This window comes from Leuciscus leuciscus (genome assembly GCF_965113295.1).
Source record: "Leuciscus leuciscus genome assembly, chromosome: 4".
Lineage (NCBI taxonomy): Eukaryota > Metazoa > Chordata > Actinopteri > Cypriniformes > Leuciscidae > Leuciscus > Leuciscus leuciscus.
The window spans coordinates 37,770,675-37,795,407 of record NC_138728.1 but is presented as its reverse complement, the minus strand read 5'-3'; the positions used below and the strand labels follow the sequence as shown (position 1 = coordinate 37,795,407).

The window sequence follows — 24,733 nt, the reverse complement described above, 5'->3', positions numbered from 1 at the left end:
TTCTCCGGTGTGAAAGAACCTTATTTATTTTGTCAGAGAAGGGCTGGAACTAAACTCTGCAGGACTGTGGCCCTCTAGGAACTGAGTTTTTCAGCCCTGCTATACTTATTACTAAGCTACTTGAAGGTGTTGCATAATCTCAGAACTTCTCAATATTGTTCAAAAATCTTCTCTTTCTTTAGGACACATCTCAAAAACTTTCAACAACTTATCTGTACAACATTTTTCATTGGATACATGTACATTCGATACTTTAAAGGGTCTACTTTTATTTGTGTACTTTCAAAATAACAACAAAACATTGTGCTTTTCTAAAATAAAGAAAACAAACATGGTGTGCTTCCTGCCTTCTCAGTTTCCGTGAACTACTTTCTGGAACACGTCACAAAAATGAATGAAAATCTGTTTACTTGCCATACAGACATGAGATATATGTCTTTAGAAAGCACAAAATGTCTAATTTTAAACGAAACAAGTCAAATACAAGTCAAATAAAAAAACGAAATATTCTCTGATTAGGTAATGTATATGAAACCAACAAAACGTACACTTTCCCATCTGAGCTCATCATCTAATGAGGTCACACCCACTTGCAGCGTTGGCTATTCATACGGTAATCATGTAAACGCCCTCATCACTTCAAACAAAGCATCAATCTTAATCAGATTCCTCTGATTTTCATTGTTTTTGGAACACGCGCTGTGAGGAATAAGCCTTAAACTTACCTCAGAAGACTGATGTGGCTTTATTCAGAGGAGGATATAATTTCTGACGAATAAGTCATTCATTCATACTTACATTAGTTAACGTGTTGTTACATAAACTCATACATTAATGTGTTATTGTTACATAAACTTACACACACTTTACTAATTGGGCTTTTCATTAACTATATTGCCTGAAATTATAATTGAAATATGTGAAATCGAGGAACACATTAAAAATTATATACACAGTATGATGTGTATGACATATACACAGGCAATTCAGGCTTTTCATTACATCCAAATGTCGTAAGAAACGAGAGTGTGAATTTTATGTTCAATAACATAATTTATATTATGATATGATAGCATGATGAATGTTACAGTTTAAGAATGTTTAGACCAATGTTTAGGTATTGTTGACTGTTCAGTTGTACAGGATCTGTTTGCAGAAATGGCACAAAAGTGCGTGACTGTTCAAGTCTCTATGTTTAGATCAGTTTGTTAAATGTGCCTTTGACCTTCATTATTTATATTTTGATTATCATATGTTGTAAATTCCCTCACTGTCACATTCACCTTGATAGGCCCATTAGGGGTGAGTTTTTGTCTCCCCAGGTGAGAATCCAGTAGCAAACCGTGAATCTTGGCCCTCTCACCCCAGTCCCTCGTCAGGGAAAAGTAAACCCAGCCTAATAGCAGCATAGCTTAATGTGTCCCCTTTTTTAGAACTGCGTAAGTTACCTTTGATGAAAAATGCAACAAGCAATCAGCTTGTTCCCCGAGAACTAAATGTTTCCCATAGGGCCTTTTTACTCATAACATCAGTATGAAGTGATATAAGCTGCGCTTGTTGTTGTGACCTTTATTTTGTAAAGTGTTGAGAACGCCAGAGCCTGAGCACACATTTTCCGTGTTCATTAGTTTCGATCGGTCTAACTGGCCTGTCTAATACGTCATTAGATATAACTGTTATACAAAGAAGGTTGACAGTAAATGAAATCGCATTAGCGTTTGCTGTTTAATTGATGCCCAATGTTGCTAGCTGAGCAGAAAACCAAGTTTGGCTTCAAAGTTGCGTTGGATTTTCTCCTTAGCGTAAATAAAGTTTAAAGCAATAACACAATAAAGTCACTTCATTATTTTGTGTCTGACTTTAAATTAATTTTAGGGTAAACAATAAATTAGTAAAATATATTTTTTTTTTATAAAATACATATTTAGTACAGTACATTTGATTTACAGTAAATTCAAACTTCCATAACTGTTTCATACTTTTCATTTTTTGAAGTGCTTGCACTTAATAATAATCAGATGAGTGTCTTCATTAAAACAAGACCAAACTTAGGTCTATATTCCAAAGCATTCTTGAATTACAATCATTTAAGTTTTAAGTGGATTTTCACGTATATTCTCAAAAGGGGGGAGGGGGGATAGTTAAGGGGATAAAGAGAGACAATAAAAGTACAACAGTCAAGTATCACATGTAAAATTCACTTTGCTGTGGTAAAAAACTTATTTTAGTCACTCTCCATGTAAAAGATACAACATGGTCACTTTGACCCCAAGGAACACACAACGCTTACAAACACTTTGTATAAGAGCCTTATTATAAGTTAGGCAACATACTCTATTAACAATTTAAAATAAAAAAACAAATATTCAAGATCTTTTCATATTAAAACCCAAGTAGTGTAATATTATGTTATTGGGTTATCTGAACCACAGCTATTCACTGCTGAAATTGCACTTTAAAAATGATACACTCTATATACTAATTACAACTGCAAAAGACTGTAAACGTATTGAAATATTCAGTCATATCAACATTACAGTTCAATTCCATAACCTTGACACCAATGGTATTTCACGGGATGTTGAATGACTTTATACAACAGTTCTTTCTGGTTTTCGAATCTGATTGGCTGAGAGCCTTTTCCAGCCATGCGATATTCACACAGTGACCATTTCACCTTTGAATCACAAATGAAGGCAGTGTTTTAAAGAAGAGTAATTTATTCATTTTCAACTGAATAAACGTATATAAATGCCTTACAGATTGACGGGGCGGGGCGGGGCGGGGACGTGATCGGCTCGGAATGCATTTTCAATTCCAAATTAAATTTTGCTACATTCATTGCAGGACTTTTAATGCAATCGCAAGTGTCTTAACTGTGACTGTAAATGCAATTTAAAAAATAACATTTCATTTAAATTTCATAATAATGATCATTTTGCTACAATTTTTGCTTGAACATGTTAAACATATCTAATAATTTCTGTAATACATATTCATTTTAATTTTACAACTTATAAAACATTAAATTATATGTTAAAACTAGAGTAGGAAATAGCAAATGTAAATTATATAATTGAATTTCAATTATCATTATGCTCCAAATGTTGCACGTATGATTTGTAAAATGTAAATTTAAATACAGAAATGCATTGCCATTTTACTTATTGCATTTCAACTGAATGCTATCCATAAGCTTCCATAGTTTAACACCTGTTATACATGATGTGTAAACGCATTAATAAATCATTATACAAACTTTTCTGCATCCCTTAATCTAAAGTCTAAACTATTCATCATGCATAAACATGTTTCAAATCATTTATAAATCTTGCTGTTACAAACAATCTGTGTAACGCGATCTCATGAGCGACAGTGTTGGTAAAGTGTCGGTCTGGTAAAGTGTCGGTAACATATACTGTATTAAGGGCATTTACAACTTCTAAATCAGTTTTACACATGAACAATTTAAAAAATGTAAAAATGTTAACTTTACTTTTCTTTATTCTACTTCTCCCCAGAATGAACTCTAATGTGGACTTTAAGGTTTCCGTATTGATTGAAACTCTTTCCACACCGTTGGCATGTGAAAGGCTTTTCTCCGGTGTGAATTCTCATGTGGACTTTAAGGCTTCCTTGTTGATTGAAACTCATTCCACACTGTTGGCATGTGAAAGGCTTTTCTCCAGTGTGAATTCTCATGTGTCTTTTAAGGGTTTCTTTTTGCCTGAAACTCTTTCCACACTGAGAGCAGGTGAAAGGCTTCTCTCCTGTGTGAATTCTCGAATGAAGTTTAAGGTTTCCTTGTTGATTGAAAATTACTCCACACTCTTGGCAGGGGTAAAGCTTCCTTCTAGTGTGAACTCTCATGTGGACTTCAAGATTTCCATGCTTCTTGAAACTTAGTCCACACAGATGGCAGGTGAAATTACCTATAGTCCCTGTCTTTGGTGTCTTTTGAGCCGTTTTTCGTGAGGTAGGATTTTCAGTCTCTGAGCAACTAAAAGATTTTTCTTCAGTTATGAAATCATGATGTGTCTTGTACTGATCTTTCTCTTCCATTTCTTTCAGATCTTGCCTCTCTTCTTTCAACAGCATCAGGTCTGAGGCGAAAAAAGACAGAAGTAAATCCCGGGTTGAATGCCACAAAGCAAAAGACATCAAAACAGACACGAAAAACATTAAAAGTGTGCTCCTTTAGTAATTCCTAAAAAGCTGACATTGTGATCTCACAAAGCTATTATTTTCAACGAAGCTGAACGAAGTCTACACTTTGTTATAATCAGAGGATTTGCCAACATAAAGAATTCAGCACTGAACAAAAACTTTTAAAATCTATCTTAAATGCATCTGATTGGATTGGATTCAATAAATCAACACAAATGTCTGTGATTGGCTACATTGCACAATGCTGAAAAAACATGTTATACATAGAAACTGCCTATGCTTGGCACCTTTTTTTGTTTTGTTTTAGTTGTTCTTTTTGCTTTTGTGCAATAGATAAATATCAATTTATGTGTTTTTATAGGTTTACTTTTTTTAGATATTTCTATTTTATGGGAGTCCCACGAATCGTTTTACTCTCCCGCAACCCGTATACAAGTGGCTTACCACCAACATTCGGCCATCATATCTAGTCCCACGCCACACTCTGTTGCGTTGGGTCCCGCAGGAGTGCAGGCCTCTAAACTAAACTGAGTTTTTCAGCCCTACCATATGTTCTAAGCTACATAAAGGGGTGTTGGGTAATCTCAGAACCTCTTCTCAATATTGTTCAAAAATCTTCTATTTCTTATTAACCCTCTGAGGTCAGTGGAGGCACTGGGGTGATTCTTTTTCCTGATAACAGAAAGAACTTAAAATATAATTTTTGGCCATGCAGATAAGGGTAATACATCATTCGAAACTTTTATTTGTGTACATTCACAATACCAACAAAACATTGCACTTTTGTAAAATAAAGGAAACAAACGAGGCACTTTCTGCCGTCTGTTTCCGTCAACAACTTTCTGGAATACGTCACAAACAGGTTAAGTTCTTGTTAATTGCTCTTGACATTAACACTCATGCAACTTATGGCGCTTTTCCACTGCAGTTTAGTACCGCTTCAAAGTGGGTGGGATTATAGACTGATCGTTAAATTTGCTGAAAAGCTCTCGCTGGATCCGCTCCTCAGCAACCAACTTGAGGAACGTCTGCTGCACCTCGTCTACTGACCAGCCATTTCTTTTTTCAAGTTTATTTTTTATTATTACAAGCAAGTTGTTTAATAAAAATGTATTTGTGCAAACAAATAAAACTGCGGTGGCTGTTGCTGACTATTTAAATCTAGCAGGTTTGGTGTCTCATGTTGTAAATATAATGATGCTTGTAATGACGATTCTCTCTGACCAATCAGTGATCTGTAGTGTTTCCACGTCACATTTTAGTATCGGTACGGTACGCTTGGAACCTCAGCAGAGGTGGTACCATTTAAAGTGATCCGAGCCGTACCATGCAGTGGAAAAGCGTCATTATAGACACAGATAACCATGTTGTTTTTGGTTTTACAGATTCGTTTATGTTAATCAGTCATCGTTTATGCAACCATACAGATTTCACTATGTTCACTGTTTCACAGCTTTAAGCCGGTCGTGACAATGGCCACATATCAGATTTGTTTCAGAGTTTTTGAAACTCTATCCACACTTTTGGCATGTATAAAGGTTCCGTTATACTTCAAGCAAAATCGAAGAACGAACTGATGTGACGTCATATAAAACAAAATCAGGTCCAAATGAAGTTCATGTCCAAATGAAGTATCGGGGCCTTATGGGTCTTCTCCAGTGTGAATTTTCAAGTGCCTGTCAAGAATTCCTTTTCGGCTGAAATTTTTTCCACACAGTTGACAGGTATAAGGTTTCTCTCCAGTGTGAATTCTCATGTGGTTGTTAAGGCTTCCTTTTTGAGTGAAACTTATGCCACATTGTTGGCATGTGAAAGGCTTTTCTCCAGTGTGTGTTCTCATGTGGACTATAAGGCTTTCTTTTTGATTGAAACTTATTCCACACTGTTGGCAGGTGAAAGGGTTCTCTCCAGTGTGAACTCTCATGTGGACTTTAAGGTTTCCATGTACACTGAAACTCTTTCCACACTGAGAGCAGGTGTAAGGCTTTTCTCCAGTGTGAATTCTCATATGGACTCTAAGGTTTCCTTGTTGATTGAACCTTATTCCACACTGTTGGCAGGTGAAAGTCTTCTCTCCAGTGTGAATTCTCATATGGACTCTAAGGTTTCCTTGTTGATTGAAACTTATTCCACACTGTCTGCAGGTGAAATTACATTTAGTACCTGTCTTTTGAGCCATTTTTTGTGAGGACGTTTTTTTAGCCTTTGAGCATCTAAAAGACTTGTCTTCAGTTATGAAATCATGATGTGTCTTGTACTGGTCTTTCTCATCCATTTCATTCAGATCTTGACTCTCCTCTTTCAATGGCATCAGGTCTAAGGTGAAAAAAGACAAAAATGAATCCCAGTTTAATGCCACAAAGCAACAGACATCAAAATTGATAACTTGTATGCTAGTTCCTATACGCAATCAACTGTATTTACATGGCTTTTTAAAAATGGCGGGTGCCTGAAAACGTTCCTCTGGTGTGAAAGACCCTCATTTATTTTGTCAGAGCCGAGTTGGAACTAAACTCTGCAGGACTGTGGCCCTCCAGGAACTGAGTTTTTCAGCCCTGCTGTACTTACTAAGCTACTTAAAGAGGTGCTGCATAATCTCAGAACTTCTCAATATTGTTCAAAAATCTTCTCTTTCTTTAGGACACATCTCCAAAACTGTCAAGCTGGCAGTTATTAACTCTCTGAGGTCAGTGGAGGAACCAGGGGGATCACTTGCATTTTTTAAGAGCAGAAAGAAGTCAAGTCAAGTCAAGTCAAGACAAGTTTATTTGTATAGCGCTTTTCACAATACAGATTGTATCAAAGCAGCTTCACAGTATTAAATTAAAATAATACAACAAAGTTTGTTTCAAGAGGAATTTATTGATTGATAAAATTAAATTAAATATCCCCAAAATATCCCCAACTGAGCAAGCCAAAGGCAACTTAAAATACTTAAAGAACTTAAAATACTTTTAAGATAATTAATACTTAAATAATTTTTCGACGAACAGATAAGAGTAATGCATCATTCGATACTGTAAATGGTCTACTTTTCTTTGTGTACATTCACAACAACAAATCACCATGCTTTTTTTCTGTGAACAAGTTTCTGGAACACATCACAAAAATGAACCGAAACTCAGTGTATACTTGCCATGCAGACATGAGATATATGTCTTTAGAAAGCATGGTGTCTAATTTTGAATGATGCAAGTCAAATCAAAAAACAAATATTCTCTGATTATGTAATTTTTTAAACCAAGTAGTAAACCATCTGAGCTCATCATCTAATGTTGTCACACCCACTTGCTGTAATGATGCATGATGCAGGATGCAGATAATCTGAAGAAGAAAGAAGAACCAGGTTCCAAAAACTCAAAGGGTTTAATTCCGATTCAAAAAGCAGGCAAACTTCAGGGATGTGATTCTTGTGGATTAATCCGGAGTTTCCAGTTATTTCAGCCTAAAATAATGACCCATGTGAATCATGCAGATCAGTAATACAAAATAAAATTGGGGGTGTTTGTAAGTTTTGGGAAAGTCATTGTAATTTGTTTCAAAATATTTATATAATAGAATGTTTAAGTGATAATATCAGTTAAACAAATTACAATAAACATTTCCATCAGATTTCGTTTTGCAGCGTTGTGAATTATAACCAATCGCACATGTTTCCGTTTAGTTTATGAGTGTGATGGCCAATCAGAGAAGTTCAAATTAATCATTGCTGAAACGAAGAGTTTTGTTCAGTGCGCGCCCGCTCTCTTGATTGAATTCTGACTTGAAACTCGTGAATTCTCCCATCCATCATAAACAACAAAGTGCAGATTCAATGTATGAGATTCATGTCACATTGTAGTCCGTTTAACGGGAGTTTTGTGAGTGCTTAACCTCGCGCTAGACTCGAGTTATGGACAGCTTCACGATCGCTCTGGCACTGTGCGACTATAGCACGATTGCTTTTATTTGGGCTGCTCTTAATACGCAAAATGTGCATCTGGTACGCAAAATATACCTGTTGGGTAGCATTGGCTATGTATGTATATTTCGTATCATATACACGCAAAAAAAAAAAATGCGTGCAGGCAAGGGTGCAGCTTAAATAAAATGAAACGAGATAATTAATCAAACACCGCTGAAACAAATGAACTCATAATGACAGTGACCATGGAAACAAATGAGTGGCAGGACACTGAACAAAGGAACATATCAAACAAATCCATGAGAGATTGGTCGTCCCAGGATGCTAAATGGCAGTACTGGACAAATTCGGCCACATACGCTTACATACTGTGGCCGTTCTGATTTATGGAGCACAGAATTTCTTTCCAAGATTCCATCTCAGCCAACCGGTGGTCCATACTTAAGTTAAAGCCCCCACAGATTTCATGTTATGTGGTCCGGTCATCTGTAACAATGTATGCAGGTAATCTGAAGAAGACAGAAGAACCCAGTTCCAAAGACTCAAAAGGTTTAATTCCAATTCAAAAAGCAGGCAAACTTGCGGTGCAAACACATCTTAACACAACAGTGACAAACTTAAATAAACTGAAAAGAGATAATTATTCAAACACAGCTGAAACAAATGAACTCATATTGACAATGACCATGGAAACAAAGGAGTGGCGTGAAACCGTTTTTGTGTTTGATATGTTCCCTTGTTCAGACAACCCTGACATTTGCAGCGTAGGCTATTCATACGGTAATCATGTAAACGCCTCCATCACCTCAAACAAAGCATCAATCTTAATCAGACTCCTCTGCTTTTTATTGTTTTTGGAAGACGCGCTGTGAGGAATAAGCCTTAAACTTACCTCAGAAGTAGAAATGACTGATGTGGCTTTATTCAAGGAGGGTTTAATTTCTGACGGAGGGTTTAATTTCTGACGAATAAGTTTTACTTTTACTAAGTATTACTTACATTAGTTAACGTGTTATTGCTTTATAAACTTATACACATTTTACTAATTGGGCTTTTCATAAACTATATTGCCAAACTGAATTGTGTGAAATCGAGGGACACGTTTGAATATGATTTACATAGTACGATGTATGACATACACAGTAGAGTCCTGCACGGGTCCGATTTTATAAATCCGCACCCGCCCGTACCCGCAGTGCTTAAAGCCACATCCGACCCGTTTTCCGACAGCAGCACTAATTAAAATCCTTAAAATTGAACCGACCACCCGACCGAAATAAAATTAGTTTAGACTATCACAATATAGACACACTTACAAAAATGTTTATTGCCAGGTCATACATAAGTTATTACAGGACCATTAACACAAGGACAACTTCAGCCGAAGCTGTCAAAAGGCCGGTACATGAAGAACATGGCTAACGTTACCAAAAAACTGAGTAACCAACATTTTACCAATCGAACAGACCATTGTACAACAACACTATATTTGCCACGCAATTTCGTCTAGCCTACATCTGACAATTTTGGGTTCAAACACACCCTGCACACCACACATACTTAAATTTAAAGATACTGTTCGATAGAACTGCTTGGTTTGTTACCACAGTAACAGTTATCTGCATGCTTCCTCAGCGACTAAGTTCCACATTTGCGGCTATCCAACACGAAAATGCATGCAGCAAAGCCTTTCACAATATTGTTTTCTTCAGATAACTCCAAATTTCTCCAGATAACTCCAAATTTCTCCCACACACTGGACTTGATTTTTGATGACGTATTGTCCACAACTTTACAATCTCCACTAGCTATTCTTTTCTTCAACTCCTCAGCATCCATCTCGACGACTGCAAGCAGATAACGCGCAGTGCAGTTATAACACATTTTTTTTAAGTGAAAGTAGGTATAGAGACTCCTGGGAGGGCGTGGGCACAAATAAACTGATGTGGATCTTAAATTATTTTATCAACTTGAAATACAGGCAAATACAGGCATATAAGTGTTCCTAAAAATATGCATATATTTTTGCGTTTGCACGTGATTGTTTTAAATCTGTGTTCAGACCCGTGTTTAGTCCGTATCCGACACAGTTGGATATTTTTCACCCGTTTGAGCAAAATTTGCGAGTCGGGTACCCGGACCCGTGCAGGACTCTGATACACAGGCAATTCAGACAGCTTTTAATCACATTCAAATGCCATACAAAACAAGGGTGTGAATTTTACGTTCTATAATATGATACAAAAGTTCTATGAAAGTTTACACCGTAGCATGATGAGTGTTACATTTACAGATTGATCAATAAGTCTGAAAAATGACTTTTTTCTCAAGCTTAACATATATTAAACTGGCAGTCTGAATAAAATAAGTTGGCACATGACCTATTAGATTTTAAATAACTTACCCAAACAGCAAACAATTCCAGCAGTAAAGCTTTAGTTTCTTGATTGATGTTGTCGTCCAGGGGTATCGCTTGTAATTGGTCAGGCTGAAATGCTTTCAAAAGATTTGGCTTTCTGCTCCAAATTAAGCTCTAGTGTAGGTCTTCTTTTGACAAAATAAATCCAGATTTTCATTAAAAGTTAATCTCGAAAACAGTATGTATGATAAATTACCAACAATGTCCTCCTAACTAAGATGACATGCGTTTTCCATAGCGAATAGCCCTGGCTATGTCATCAACGTTTTTGCCCCCAATCCTGTTCCCCACAGTGGGTGAAACTTGTCAAAGTTAGTGATAACAATCCCCACCAACTTAGGGGGACGATAGGATGTAATTTGAAATTAGTCTTTCGTTGACTTGCTATGGCTTGGCCCTCTGTAATATAATAGCTGGACAACCAATCACAGTGCTGAATGTGTTTGGTGGAAAAGGAAAACACTGGTGGAAAACACTGAATGTGTTTCGGTGCTAATATTTAGCAGATTTAAAGGGTTTATTTCCTCAAGATTTAGATGGTTATAGCCATTTAAGGATTTCCAAAAATGACATTAGAACTGATGGCCTTTTAATTGAAAAATTATTATTAAAGTAATAATTAAAAGTTTGTGTCACAGACGGACTCGATGATGGTGATATCAGATCATACCGGCTGTTGTCAGACTCCTTGTGCATACACAAATCTCACTGGATTATTACAATTAATGGCAAAAAGAATGTTTGGAAATGTAAACTGATATTTCCTACTGACACACTACAGCAAAATATATAAATAACTGACTTAAAACCATTTTTTGGGGGGGTGGGGGGCCTAAGACTATTGCACAGTACTGTATATATATATAGTTCAGGCCCTGGCTGAGGATAACAATTTTTATAAAAAGTGTCTTACAAAAGTCAAATCAATATATTGTTTTAATTACTACCTTACAATGTTTTTAGTAAATTGTGAGCATGTAAATACAAATTCAGTCGTATTTAAAATAAGTGCTTAGTTGATTAATTACACTTACATTAGGCTACTTACAGTATATTAGCCTTTCTCTAGAGTTGGTTCAACCTCCGCATAGGGAAACAAAGAATAATTAAAAAACAGTTAAACGAAAAGTGGAAGTCAGGTCAAGAATGCTATGATCCAGCCAAGAAAAGCATGTACTGCATCAACAAATGAGAAGAGCAATAGAAGCAGTTAAACTGAAGGGACACACCAAACCGACGCCAAAGTTCTAGCGTTAAAAGCCGACTGTAGTCGGAAGTTGCACTTGAACACACCGGACAGACTACAGCCGACAGCCAACTAGCATGTACGTTCTGTTCTGCACTTGCGTGAGAGGACATAACTCTCCCATACCAGCAGGTGGCAGTAGTCTGTATTTGGCAATCAAAAGGGAAACCGGAAGAGCTAGAACTGTGTATTTACAAAGCAAGCAGCGCTTGCTTACCTTTGTATACATCAGCCGCACTCATTACAGACGGATTCGTGTAGCTTTTTCAATTATGTTTGCTAAATGACACTAGCATTGTCAGCCCTTGATGCCCCCCTGGAGAAAGAAAGAAACTACACTAAATGGGTGAAATCATGGATACTGCAGCTACAGGCACAAGGCGCTTTTCCGAACCTGTGTCGAGAGCTGGAGACAACCGAAACCTCAGACTTTAAAACTTTTGCTTGGCGTTTTCCTGTTCAGTTCCACATGTTGAAGGAACTTCTCACTCCACTCATACAGAGGCAAAATACAAACTATCAAGATTGTATCTCCCTTGGGGAACGTTTGATTACCCTGCACTTCTTGGCAACCTTGGTCTCCCTACACTTGTATTTTGATTCATTGGCCACAAAATAGAAAACATTAAGACAAATTCTAGATTCTAAACAAATGATTTTGACTGAAAACAATATAAGTAAAAAAAAAAAAATTATAATGGAAATAAATGTAGAAAACAATAATATTGTTATGATGAATTGTTCTGGCCATGATAATTGTGTGGTGAAAATCTGATATCGTGTCAGCCCTAAGTGATCCTAAACTTGTAAAACCTTTTGCATTACATAATCTCGATCAATTCAATCTTGATTAACAAGTGAGTGTGCAAGTCAAGTGTTTTATTATAAAATCTGCAGTGTAATGGACAGAATGACAAAAGCTTAAATATGAAATATACATACATATAAGTACAATTAGGTACAAAATAATGCAAAATGTAAGTCGGCAGGAATTACTTGTGTACATGTTAAATATGTTACACATCTTCGTTGCCACAAACATTACAGATGTGTATGATTGCTGGCAGATAGTTCTGGTGCCACAGAATACTTAAAGAGACAGTTGTCCACCTCATGTTGAAAGTGTGGCAGTAAATGTGGTGGTAGACTACGCATTCTGTGCTCAAAGTTTTTGCAATATGCTGCAATGGCGTCATTGTGGTCCTCCTGATGCGCTATCCTTTTCAGAATTTTGCCTATGGTGCAAAGCAATTCTGATGACTCGTCACTGGCAGAGTCGTCTAGGGGCCGCCTGCTACGCTTCTTACGAGGCCTCGGAGTGCTTCCCCGGCTGAATGTGCTTTGCGAAGGGTCATCTATAATCGACGTGGATTTAGCTCCAAAGATGCTGCATTCTGCCAGAGGACTGCAGGGCCTTTGGTAGGGCTCTTCAGGTGTGCTAGTCTGGGTGTCAGTGTGTGGGCCATGATCTGAGGGTGAACTGGAATCACTAGCACATAAAGTTTCCTATAAAAAAAAACACCACCACAAAAAAAATATCCACAATGAGAGGGGTGTTACACTATAGAACTAAACACTCAAGCAATCATAACAATAATGGGGCATTTTGCAGGGCACTGTAAAAACAAAACCCTGTAAATTAGCCTATATTTGGTTGGGGTGAGGTCAGGTGTGAAATGCTGGTTTTGAATAGCTACCATTAGCGCAAATCCATGGGGGCCCTCCTGCGAACTGCAAGTCCGAGGCCCCCCTTGGCGGCGGGGGGTGACTTGCGTACTTGTTTACTTAGTCATTTATTTAATAATTTACTTGATTTTATCACAGGGAATTGCTCGTGCAGAATCTAAATCTCTGCCCATCATTTTAAAATGAAATTTTCATTTTTTTTTTACATTCTAAACCATGAAGGTGAGCCAGTCGATATCACACTGCTAAGTGCAAAATTTGCTCTAGAGTTGTGCCAGTGAAGAAGTCTCAAACCCGTCAATTATTCACTACAGAAAGTGAAAGTAAAAACATCTGACGCTACATTAACGGTAGGCTACATATTCTCTCAGAGACAATGAAATCTGAGCTGAATCTACTTCAACGGGCTGATAACGGTATATAATTGCTTTAATTTATTTTCTTAATATTTTTCTTGTGGTCCATAAGTAGTGAAAAATAAGAAGAGAAGTATTTAGTGTAAAACAAGTTGTTTTTGAAATGAGGAGGCTAATCTAACTAATCCCTCCAACAAAGCGTGCCCGTCCGCTACGCCACTTGGTCAATGTGATTATTATGGCTTTATTCAGATGCACTTAATGGAACATTGTGGATGACAAACTGGAACTAAACCAAGAACTAAACCAAGTTAACATGAAAGGCTGCATGTCAATAAAGTGCTATTAACCATCACCTGGATAATCAGTGGCCATATTTTGCCAATTTGTATTTACATTGTTGACATTTTGTTGATGCTTTGTTCCGAAGCTAATTACAGGAAGTAAATGAAATAAGCTAGATGTGATGTGTATTTCCCTTTAACCCAAATTAATAAATATATATATATATATATATTACCCTGATAGCTAGCTTGGACATGGTTTCCTTTCTTTTGGTGTGGGGTTCCAAAAACTGTAGCCGTGTCAGGATCCAGTGTTGCCTGCCCGTCCTCTGTGCACCTGAACTCGCTGAGGCTTCACGCTTCTTGTAGCGTGTGTATTGTGTTCTCAGAGATTCCCACCGCTTCTTAAGCTGTATTGCTGAAAGACAAAGTTCAGTTTTGTAAGCAAATGCATACTTAACATGACTAATTAAAGGATAAATGCAGTGCCAACCAGTGTTGGTATTCTTTCAAACAACATTGCATAAATTGTTCTTGAACTGGCCAAAGTATTTGAAGGGAGCAGGTTCACATCGAGAACATACATTTTAACATTACACGTTCAATTTTTATGTTAAATTCACTATTGTTTTATGTAGAATGGTCTATGTAATGTAATGCATTTACATCACAAGTAACTGTAATTCACTTACAGAATTAAGAGCAATCCCTTACTACTTTTTCAAGAAGTAAGTAATTACATCTTATCCTTCCCTCGGGTCATTTTGACCTGGAAACGTATTTATTTTTTAAAATTTAAAAATTGAGTGTTCATCAGAGGGGTCCAAGACCCAATGACTTTTGTCGCACTTGAACCACGAATACACAATTTTCATGGATTTGAGGTGTTTTGTGGTTGAAATTTTTAAAAGTAACAAATCCTTCCCTCAGGGGTCAATTTGACCCCCAAGGAATGAATGGAATGCGAGGAATTCTTCAGTACACATTAGGGCTTTGACTCCGAACTTCGTTATTCTTATATAATTCGAATATTTTACAAAAATTATGATATTCGAACGAATATTAGGCACCCTTTAATATTCGAACCAGTTATTGGCATTATTTTTTGTAAATGTGTTTGCTTGTAAACGTTGTTTTCAATTCAGATTCCAAGGCTTTTTGACGCCTGGTGAAGTTGTGAATCGTGAGCTCATTAGCAAGGCTATTATTGGTCATCTGGGCTCCAGTAGGTGACGTTAGCGTCCTGGTTAGCGCCTATTTTGTATACCAAAACAATGGCTGCCCCAACGAAATCTACACTCCTGACAAATTAAAAAGCAACGTGTGGCGCTACTTTGGGTTACCAAACAAACAGAAAAAAAAAAAAAAATGTGAGTATTTTTCTTCTGAAAACATCATTGCCTGCCCATTGACATTGACTGACACACTACCCTATGGTGGACAGAACATATACAACTTAAGTTTGATACCAATATAGGTCTTACTTGAAGGCATTTTAATGGTCAAAATATTATTAATAAATATTCAAATATATTTAAATATTAATATACAAACGAATTTCGAATATGATTTTTGGGCAAAAGTCAAAGCCCTAGTACACATAAAAAAACTTAAATATGCTCAATTCAAACTAAAAATGCTAAAACTTTACCAAAAATTAGGCTTTAGACTTTAGGACACAGGTGAAACAGCTCATTTGCTCCATATAGTGCTATAAGGCCATCTAATGGCAAGAGTCACGAAACATGTTATATTATTATTTTTCCACAAAAGATCAGGAAAGAGACCCAATCCAAGATATTTTGAGCTGAATCAAATTCAAAATAACTCACAAGTTCATGAATAAACCTTTTAATTTGAAAGAATGTGAGGAATGTGCTTAAATTACTATTTATTATTAATTGATTCAATTATTAATTTAAAGGGGAAAAAATAAAAATCTCCCCCCAAAAAAAGCATAATTTTTTTTATCTAAATCTAAAATAAGATATAATATTATATTATATACAAAGTTTCTGGACAAAAAAAAATGTTGGTATAATTTTATGGCTTCGGGTAATTTTGACCCACGAGGGAAGGATTTATTACAAAACGCGAGGGAAGGATTAAGTAATGCATTACACCCAACACTGGTGCCAGCAAGGGTAATTTTTGCTCTTCTGGTTGCTACAGTACGGATTAAACAAGCAAGCACAAAACAATACAACTGTTCATGACTGGTGAACAATAACGAGCAGTTTTTGCTAACGACTTCAATAGCCAAAAAGAAAAACTTACCTGATATAACAAGTTTTTCTTCGATCTCACGCCAGAGTTCAGTTTTCACCACTCTGTTGGCATACAGTTTCTCTGTAATGTCATACAGAGGCGGCCTTTCCTGGATCATGGTGACTAGCTGGTCTTCGACGTCTTGATTCCACAAAGCCATGTTATTAAAATAATCCTCTGGTCAAATGAGATGACAAGAGTGACAAGTGAGTGAGTTCCCTCTTTACTTCGTTGTTTGTTTGCTTTCTTCAGCTCAGTTCTTCTCTCGCGCGCTCATTCTCTTTCTCTCCGACGAGCTCCGCCACGATTGGACATGCAGAATCGGCTGAAAAACAGCTGAAGGCGTCCGAGAAAACTTAAGCTGACCGACGCTCAAAAAACACCCGGCAAACCGTCAGCTTGGTGTGTCCCGGGCTTTATTTGTGCTTGGCCCCGATAACTGCTGCTTGCAGCTATATTTCTGATTATGTTCGTGTGACTGATCATACTATTAGGAGCTAGTATGAGTAACAAGATTCTGAGCCAGATTTGACTGCAATAATAATGCAACAACTGACAAATCATCAAATCAACATTTTAAGGTGCATTGTGTAATATTTAGGAGGATCTGTTGACAGAAATGCAATATCATATACATAACTATGTTTTCAGTGGTGTACAAAGACCTTACATAATGAACCGTTATGTTTTTATTACCTTAGAATAAGCCATTTCTATCTACATACACCACGGTTCCCCTTACATTGAAATTGTACATTTTGCGCTGACATGTTTCTACAGTGGCCCTAAACGGACAAACTTCTCTGTGTAGAGCTGTCGCGGTGAAGGAATTTACCTTGCGGTAATTTTGAGTGGCTTAATAGCGCGATATGCGGTATTATCACATTTATTTAATTTCATTTATTTATATTTATTGCTATATAAATAAGTGTTACGATGTGGTCAGCAGGCACAAAAACGAGGACATTTTCAGTAACCAATGTAGCCGAAACTAAACAGCATCTCTGCGCATTGAAAGGCTGTCACTCAGCGCGCAGTTACATTATGGCAACGGACTGTTTTTGAGTGAGTCATTTAGGGCTGAAACGATTAGTCGACAATAAAAAATTGTCGACAAATATCTTTGTTGTCGAGTAGTCGTGTGATCCCACATGACCTAATGTAAGGGCCTGCAATATCGCGATTTGACCGCTACGGTGCTGTAGCGCTAGAGTGAAATGCAGCCGTTACAAATGCTATTGCGGTAGAAGAAAACACAGCGCGAATTATGACGGAGTGCAAACGAATCCGAACTAGCAAGGTGTGTGAAAGTTTCACAAAACTTCAAACCAAGAATGCTGTCGTGTGCAATACATGCAAGGCGGAACTTGCTTTTCACGGGAGCACAACATGCATGTTTAAAGCACTTAAAGAGGAAAAACCCGGCACGAGACGAGCCGGTGAGAGGTGAATGTTCTCCAGCTGGAGCTAAATAACTAGCAGTAAATCTCTTTTTAGAGAATGCAATACTACTAATAATAGCAATAATATTAACAATAATAATATAATTACAGTAATGTGATGATTTATTTTTGCATAGAATAAAGCTTGATCGAGCTTAGGAGTCGGGGCTGTTTTTATTATTGTAACACTATTAGGTATTACAGTCTTATCACTTCCCTGTATTTTGTTCCATATTCATGAAGACTTACAAAAGGAGATGTTATGAAGAATATCATGTCAGTTACTTTTTTATTCTGTAAATTAAAAGGTGAATGAGTGTCTCTGTCAGCTCAGCTCAATTGTCATGTCAATTTTTTTATTTTATTTTTTTATTCTTATAATAATTGTTTGCAGTTTAAGTTTGTCTGTAATGCAGCTAATTATTTTTTTCTATTGAAAGAGAACAGAATATTTAACTAATGCTTGGAGCATTTGTGTGTGATTTGAGTTGGACAGAAATCTGAACACTTAAAGAGAATGACCTGGGCTGCGTTTCTCAAAAACATCTTGAGCTAAGTTGATTGTAGATACCATTGGTGGCAATGGTTCTACGATCTACTTAGGCTTACGATCCTTTTGGGAAACACAACCCTGTTTAGTTGTCTCAAAGTTCATTAAAACAACCATTTCGAAAGCTGAAGTGATTTTCTTTTTTTATATTATAGTTAGAATATGTATAACTCAGTGTTTTAACTAATTGAAAAAGCTGAATAATCGTTCCAAACTTAATGATTAGTCGGCGAAATAATCGACGATTAGTTGATTAATCGCTCTAATAATAATTAGATTAATCGATTATCAAAATAATCGTTTGTTGCAGCCCTAGAGTCGTTAAACCGTTCATTCAATGAACACGTTCAAAAACGCTGATTCATTAAAAGATAGATGTAATGAAACAAGGTGTTAATTATTTTTAACTTTGAGCTCCACTTTTCAAGGCTCAGCTGACCAGCAAGGGGTAACGCTGATGCTGATGCTCACTCAATAGAGACCAATGGCATTGATTCAATGCGTGACTCGCAGATTTTTTTCCCGTGGCTTCCTCGCGCTGTGGATGCTGACCACTGACGCCATTCATGGAAAATACCCTTAAACGTTAAAAGGATAAGACAAATATGTTGCTTTCCATGGGCACGGCAACCTTATCACGAATATATATGACTTGACCTCAAAGACATCAAGACCCAATCGCACGCGCTCAGTCGATCTCTCTCATTCACTGTCTATTTAGGCTTGTGTGCAAATCCACGAAGCCTCTGTACAAATCACCATGATAAACAGCCCTGTTATCATTAACTTATTTAACATTCAATACACATGCGCGAAGTTCAAAACAAGAAGGGCATTGCCTTAAGACACGAAAATCGCGGTTGGCTTGTCAGTAGCGCGGTACTACAATATTGCGGTTATCGCGACAGCCCCATCTCTGCGTGTTTCGTCACTATGTTGTTCTTCGTGCAAAGAAGATAGCTAAACTCAGTGAATAAAACACTGACACAATGAACAAGTAACAATAATATTCGCAATAACATATCTAGAGGTCGACCGATTCATCGGTTTTGCCGATTAATCGGCACCGATAGTTGATTGGTGGAACAATCGTTATTGGCAAAAATACATACCGATAGTTTTTCCTGGTTGCGTCCGTTGCTGGAGCGGCTGAGAAGCGCGCGCTGCTGTCATTCATTACACAGTAAGAGAGAGCTGAGAAGGGTCTGCTGGCATCATGCAGTACAAGAGCGGCCTCTAGAGGTGTAATAAAAACTATCGCTGATGCCTCGTGTTGTTTATTTCGACACGTGATGCTGCGTGCTGCACTGAGAGCACACGCTGCGTGGAGAGCGCTGACATCAGATGCGCGTTTAAAGCACCGACAGCTAAAAGGTAGCCTATGTATACAGTACATTTTGTCATATCATTATAAAGTGATTAATTTGTTGACTAAATGCTGCATTAGTAGAGAAAGAACAGCACAACAGTATGTTTGTTTGCCTTCGAGGCTGAGAGGACGCTAACATTAGTAGTACCTCAAGCGGTTAAAACACTGACAAAAATAAACGTAAGTCCGACCCGAATGTTTAATGTCACAATTGTTACCTCTATTTGCATTAGTTTATATCCAGCTGGTCACTTTTATGCATTTAATATGCAGAGAAGTTGCATATTTAAAGCTAGAGACGTAAGATAGCAAACTGATATGTTCAGACAGCCGACAGAAACATAAACAAATCAGAAAAGCATTAGATTTCAGTTATTTTTTCGTCATCACTTTAATACATGTTTTGTTATTTTGATTAGATAATCATCAAGTGTTTATAAAATAGAAGCAAAAGTGTGAGATTATACATTTAATATTTATGTCATCTCAATGCTCTGGCATTGTAGATATTTAAGCATGACTGTTTGGATTTATATGAAATGATAACACTTACAATAAAATTCCATATGTAACATTAACTAAGGTTAATAACTTCTGTATAAGGATTGTTCATTATTTGTTCATTAACATGTACTAATACATTTTTAAATTAAGGTTTTTATTTGTTAACCATAGTTAATGCACTATCAAACTAACATGAATGATCAAGGTGCAATTGTATTGCTCAAATATTATACCAATCAAATTTTGTTACTTTTTTATTCATTAAGTTGGCTTGAAAAATAACAGTTTAATAGTTACATTTTGAATGTTACTGGTTTTATTTGTTATTTAGAGTATTACTTTTTGTTTCAGTTTGAATGAATGTCTTTTATTGACTTCAATATTTATTCATATTATATATTTATTTCATTTAGCATGTTTTCATGGTTCAATACAGTTTTATTATTTTTATAATAAAGTTCAGCACTGTTTTACTTGGAGTGTTATGTTTGTTTTTATCCAGTATCAATTTTAAAAACTATCGGTTGATTAATCGGTTATCGGCAAGCATGGCCCAACCTAACTATCGTTATCGGTAAAATCCACTATCGGTCGACCTCTAAACATATCGTTTTGCTGAATAATTTATCTTTGTAAAGAAACCTCATTGCTTAACTGGCTACTCGCTGCTGTCTCAGACGACGACATGTTTTCCTGTCGGCCACCGTAATTCGCAATTCGCAACCTCAACGCTAGATGTTAAAATTACAAAGTATGAAAGGTAGTCTTTAAGAATGTCTCAATATTATATAGGCCTATTTAATGGACGTAGGCCAGGAAGAGCTGTGCATGTAGACCTCACTTCCCCTAGCTAGTGACTGACGCTAGCGCCTGAAGTCTATAGGCACCCGCCTCCCTGGTGAAGAGATGAGTCTTACCTTAGGACCCAAGCAATCCGATTGGTTCAAATCACAATTTATGGGTAATTGCTTTAGTGCCTGGTTACAGTTCAGATATCACTTTATCATACAAGTCGTTTGAACTATGTTATAACGACCATTAATATCTTTTAACTTTTGTTTCATATTCTAGTATATAACCAAAGCTATAGATTGTGAAATTAAACATCTCATTCTTTGTGTTTTTTTTTAGTTAGCTTAGATAGTAGCATAGCATACAGCTATCTGAAATGATTAGAGATCTTTTTTTTTTTTTTAACAACATCACAAAACATACCTTAAAAATGCAATTTCTTTAACTTTAAGTATATAAATATTCAGGATAAAAATAAAAGATTACATGAATTAAAGTTTGATTAATTACATTAAGAATCGCAAGAACAGCTTTAGATCAGGCATACTACTGGGGTCCTAAGCTGGGACTCAGCACTTCACCACACCGGTTCGAATCTCGTTTGGAGCAGGTCGAGTAGGACAGGTTACATGTATCCAAATGAATAACATAATACAAGTAATGTACTTTGTCTTATGCTGTCATTCAGCAGCAACTGTTTATATTTAGGCTATAGCCTATGCTATAAAGCCATCTAGTGGTTACAACTTGGTATTGCAGATGATAAACGGTGTTTAACTTATGAGTAAATATTTAGTATAGGGGATATTTAATAAAATCCCCCTTAAAATACAAAATATATACATTTTATATATATATATTAGTGACAATCTTTAAAATTATCATTCATTTCTGTAGAGCTGGACATTTTAATAAGGATCAAATGAGTGAGTTCATTTCTGAGAATGAAACTAACCTGTTTGTTCCTCAGTTTCTTCATGTTTCACTCTGAATGTTTCTTCAATCTTCATGTCTTCACTCTCCTCTTTAATAAACGCAATCTTTGTGTGTTCCTCAGTTTCTTCTTGTTTTACTCCAAATGTTTCTTCAATCTTCACATCTTCACTCTCCTCTTTAATAAAAGCAATCTTTGTTTGTTGCTCGGTTTCTTCTTGTTTTACTCTGAATGTTTCTTCAACCTTCATGTCTTCACTCTCCTCTTTAATAAACGTTGTCTGTATAATAGTGAGTCGCGTGGATCTCAGTTCTTCACCAGTTTCTCTGTGTATTTGTCCTGTTTAAGATGAGAACAACATAAAGAATCATTTTGCAAAGTATTTGATTCAATTGACTCGGACTTTTGAAAAGCTTTCATCACTACTTACCAGTGACTGAATTCGTGTTTATGACACTGTTTTACGATAAAGGGTGCGAAATAAGACGCAACTTTTGAACTCGTGTGTTCTTAATCATTACTTTGCTCACACGACTTCAATAAATGTTAGATAAAGCAATGCAATATTACATTTAATAATACATAATACATTCTGCGTCGCTTTAAACAGTTTATATCGCTTTAAACATCTTAAACGCTTAAAACACAAACCTTTCTCCAGCCGAATTATAGCAGATGCAGGAGCTCGACGCAACCTTATGACGTCATAAATCAAGACCAAAATAAAAGTCCTGTTCACACGCTGCTGCGCCTGAAATCACAAGAGTGCATAGAAATTTACTTCGAAAAAATATAATACTGTGTGTATATATATATATATATATATATATATATATATATATATATATATACACACACACCATAAAAAGTCTTAAATAATATAACAAACTTAAACTATCATTTTAATAGGCCTTGAATTTGGGGACGTAAAAACAGATGCTGCGGTCTAGATATATATGCAAATACAGTTCGAGACCCTAACCCCTATTTTTCTTATGGCTTATGGCTATAATAATTATTAGTTTATGGCTTTAAAATGGGAAAAGTGCCACAAACTGTCAATCACTGTTAAAATTATGAAGATTTCATGAAAATAAATCTACTGATGACATAATGACAATCATATTTTTTTTGACATTTTATATCTATTTCAGGTATTTTGAGACTCAAAGGAACTTGATTTGTCGCCATTTTTAATATCAGGAAGGAAACTGACATTAATATGCATTTCAATACTGACACACATATAAAGTCTTATTTTGTTTTTGTTTCATCACATTGGTCACTATTTGCAAGACAAAGTCTCATAGTCTTTAAAAGTTTCCTATATTTCCTATAATATTTTCAGCACATCATTGGACAACATGTATTTAAATATGTATTTCATCAATACATAAAGCCATTTCTTTAATTATTTGTATATATTTGACATAACATTAATAAAACTTTAATACATTAGCTCATCCATGAATATGATATCTGCCCGAGTCTGTCAGATTGATTACATTTTAGATTTTTTTATTTGTATGATCTTAAGAAAGGGGAAAAATCAAGAAATCAGTGAGTAGACAGTCAATGCTCTTTTACAAGTAATTTAAATATGTAACATGAACAATAGTAAGAACATCATATATACAGCTTACTGTCTGTCAAGTTACAGTCCCTGTAGTTTATCTTGGGATGGTCTAGCCCAGTCAAGGTTGGGAGCCTTGGAAAAGTTTTGTTAACATGTGATTCCTATCTACTCCAAATGAACATTGTAAGTGACAAATTATATGCTGCAAAAACCACATAGAAATTGTATTTTCAATTATATATGTCCTACATACAACTAAAGCCTTACACAAGATGTAAAAACTAATAATGCTAATTTAATATGAATGTCCACCATATCTCTTAAGACGTGTATAAAACATAGAGCAGTTTACCAATCAGTATAAGGCTGTACTTCACGCATGCCCTTGTCCTTAGTCATTCAGAGTCATATACAGTACTGTATAATCATAGACTTTCAACCTTAGATGAAACACAAGCAAATATTTTAATGGGGTCCTTGATTATGAGTTAACTTTTTTAACTTTAGTTAGTGTGTAATGTTCAATGCAAAGAGAGATATATTTTCTTTTACAGAAATTGCTGTATAAGGACTACAACAAACGGCAAGTAGGGAATACAACAAGCTTCGTCCCGGGTTGGTGACATCACATACTCTAAAATGTACATAAAACACTTCTAATTTGGCTTTCTGCTCCAAATGAAGCTCTAGTGTAGGTCTTCTTTTGAAAAATAAATCCAGCTTTGGATGATAAATTAGCAACAATGTCCACCTAACTAAGATTACTTGCGTTTTCCATAGCGAATAGCGTTAGCTATGTTATCAACGTTCCATGTTTATTGTCAGTTCATGAATTTTTTATTTATTAATTAACTATAAATTAAAAGTTTGTAAATATTTTTACAATAGTTTAGGCCCTCGCTGAGGCCTTACCAACACACACACACACACACACACACACACACACACACACACACACACACACACACACACACACACACACACACATGTAGTGTTTTCATTTTTTATGGGGACTTTCCATAGACATAATGATTTTTATACTGTACAAACTGTATATTCTATTCCCTTACACTAACCCTACCCCTAAACCTACCCATCACAGAAAACTTTCTGCAATTTCACATTTTCGAAAAAACATAACTTTTTTGATTTATAAGACGTTTTCCTCATGGGGACCAAAAAATGTCCCCACACGAACAAGGATTTCGGATATTGCCATCCTTGTGGGGACATTTT

General features: G+C 36.1%; 1 protein-coding gene across 1 annotated transcript; it reads right to left on the bottom strand.

The window, feature by feature from the left end:
* Positions 1-12,060: 12,060 nt before the first annotated feature.
* LOC309497401 (uncharacterized protein) lies at positions 12,061-22,622 on the bottom strand. Its single transcript, XM_082167669.1, has 5 exons — positions 22,573-22,622; positions 21,943-22,260; positions 16,340-16,507; positions 14,299-14,480; positions 12,061-13,242 (listed from the first exon to the last, which is right to left on the bottom strand). Exons 2-5 carry the CDS (start codon positions 22,169-22,171, stop codon positions 12,778-12,780), a joined length of 1,044 nt encoding a protein of 347 aa, XP_082023795.1. The 5' UTR covers positions 22,172-22,260; positions 22,573-22,622; the 3' UTR covers positions 12,061-12,777.
* Positions 22,623-24,733: the final 2,111 nt, after the last annotated feature.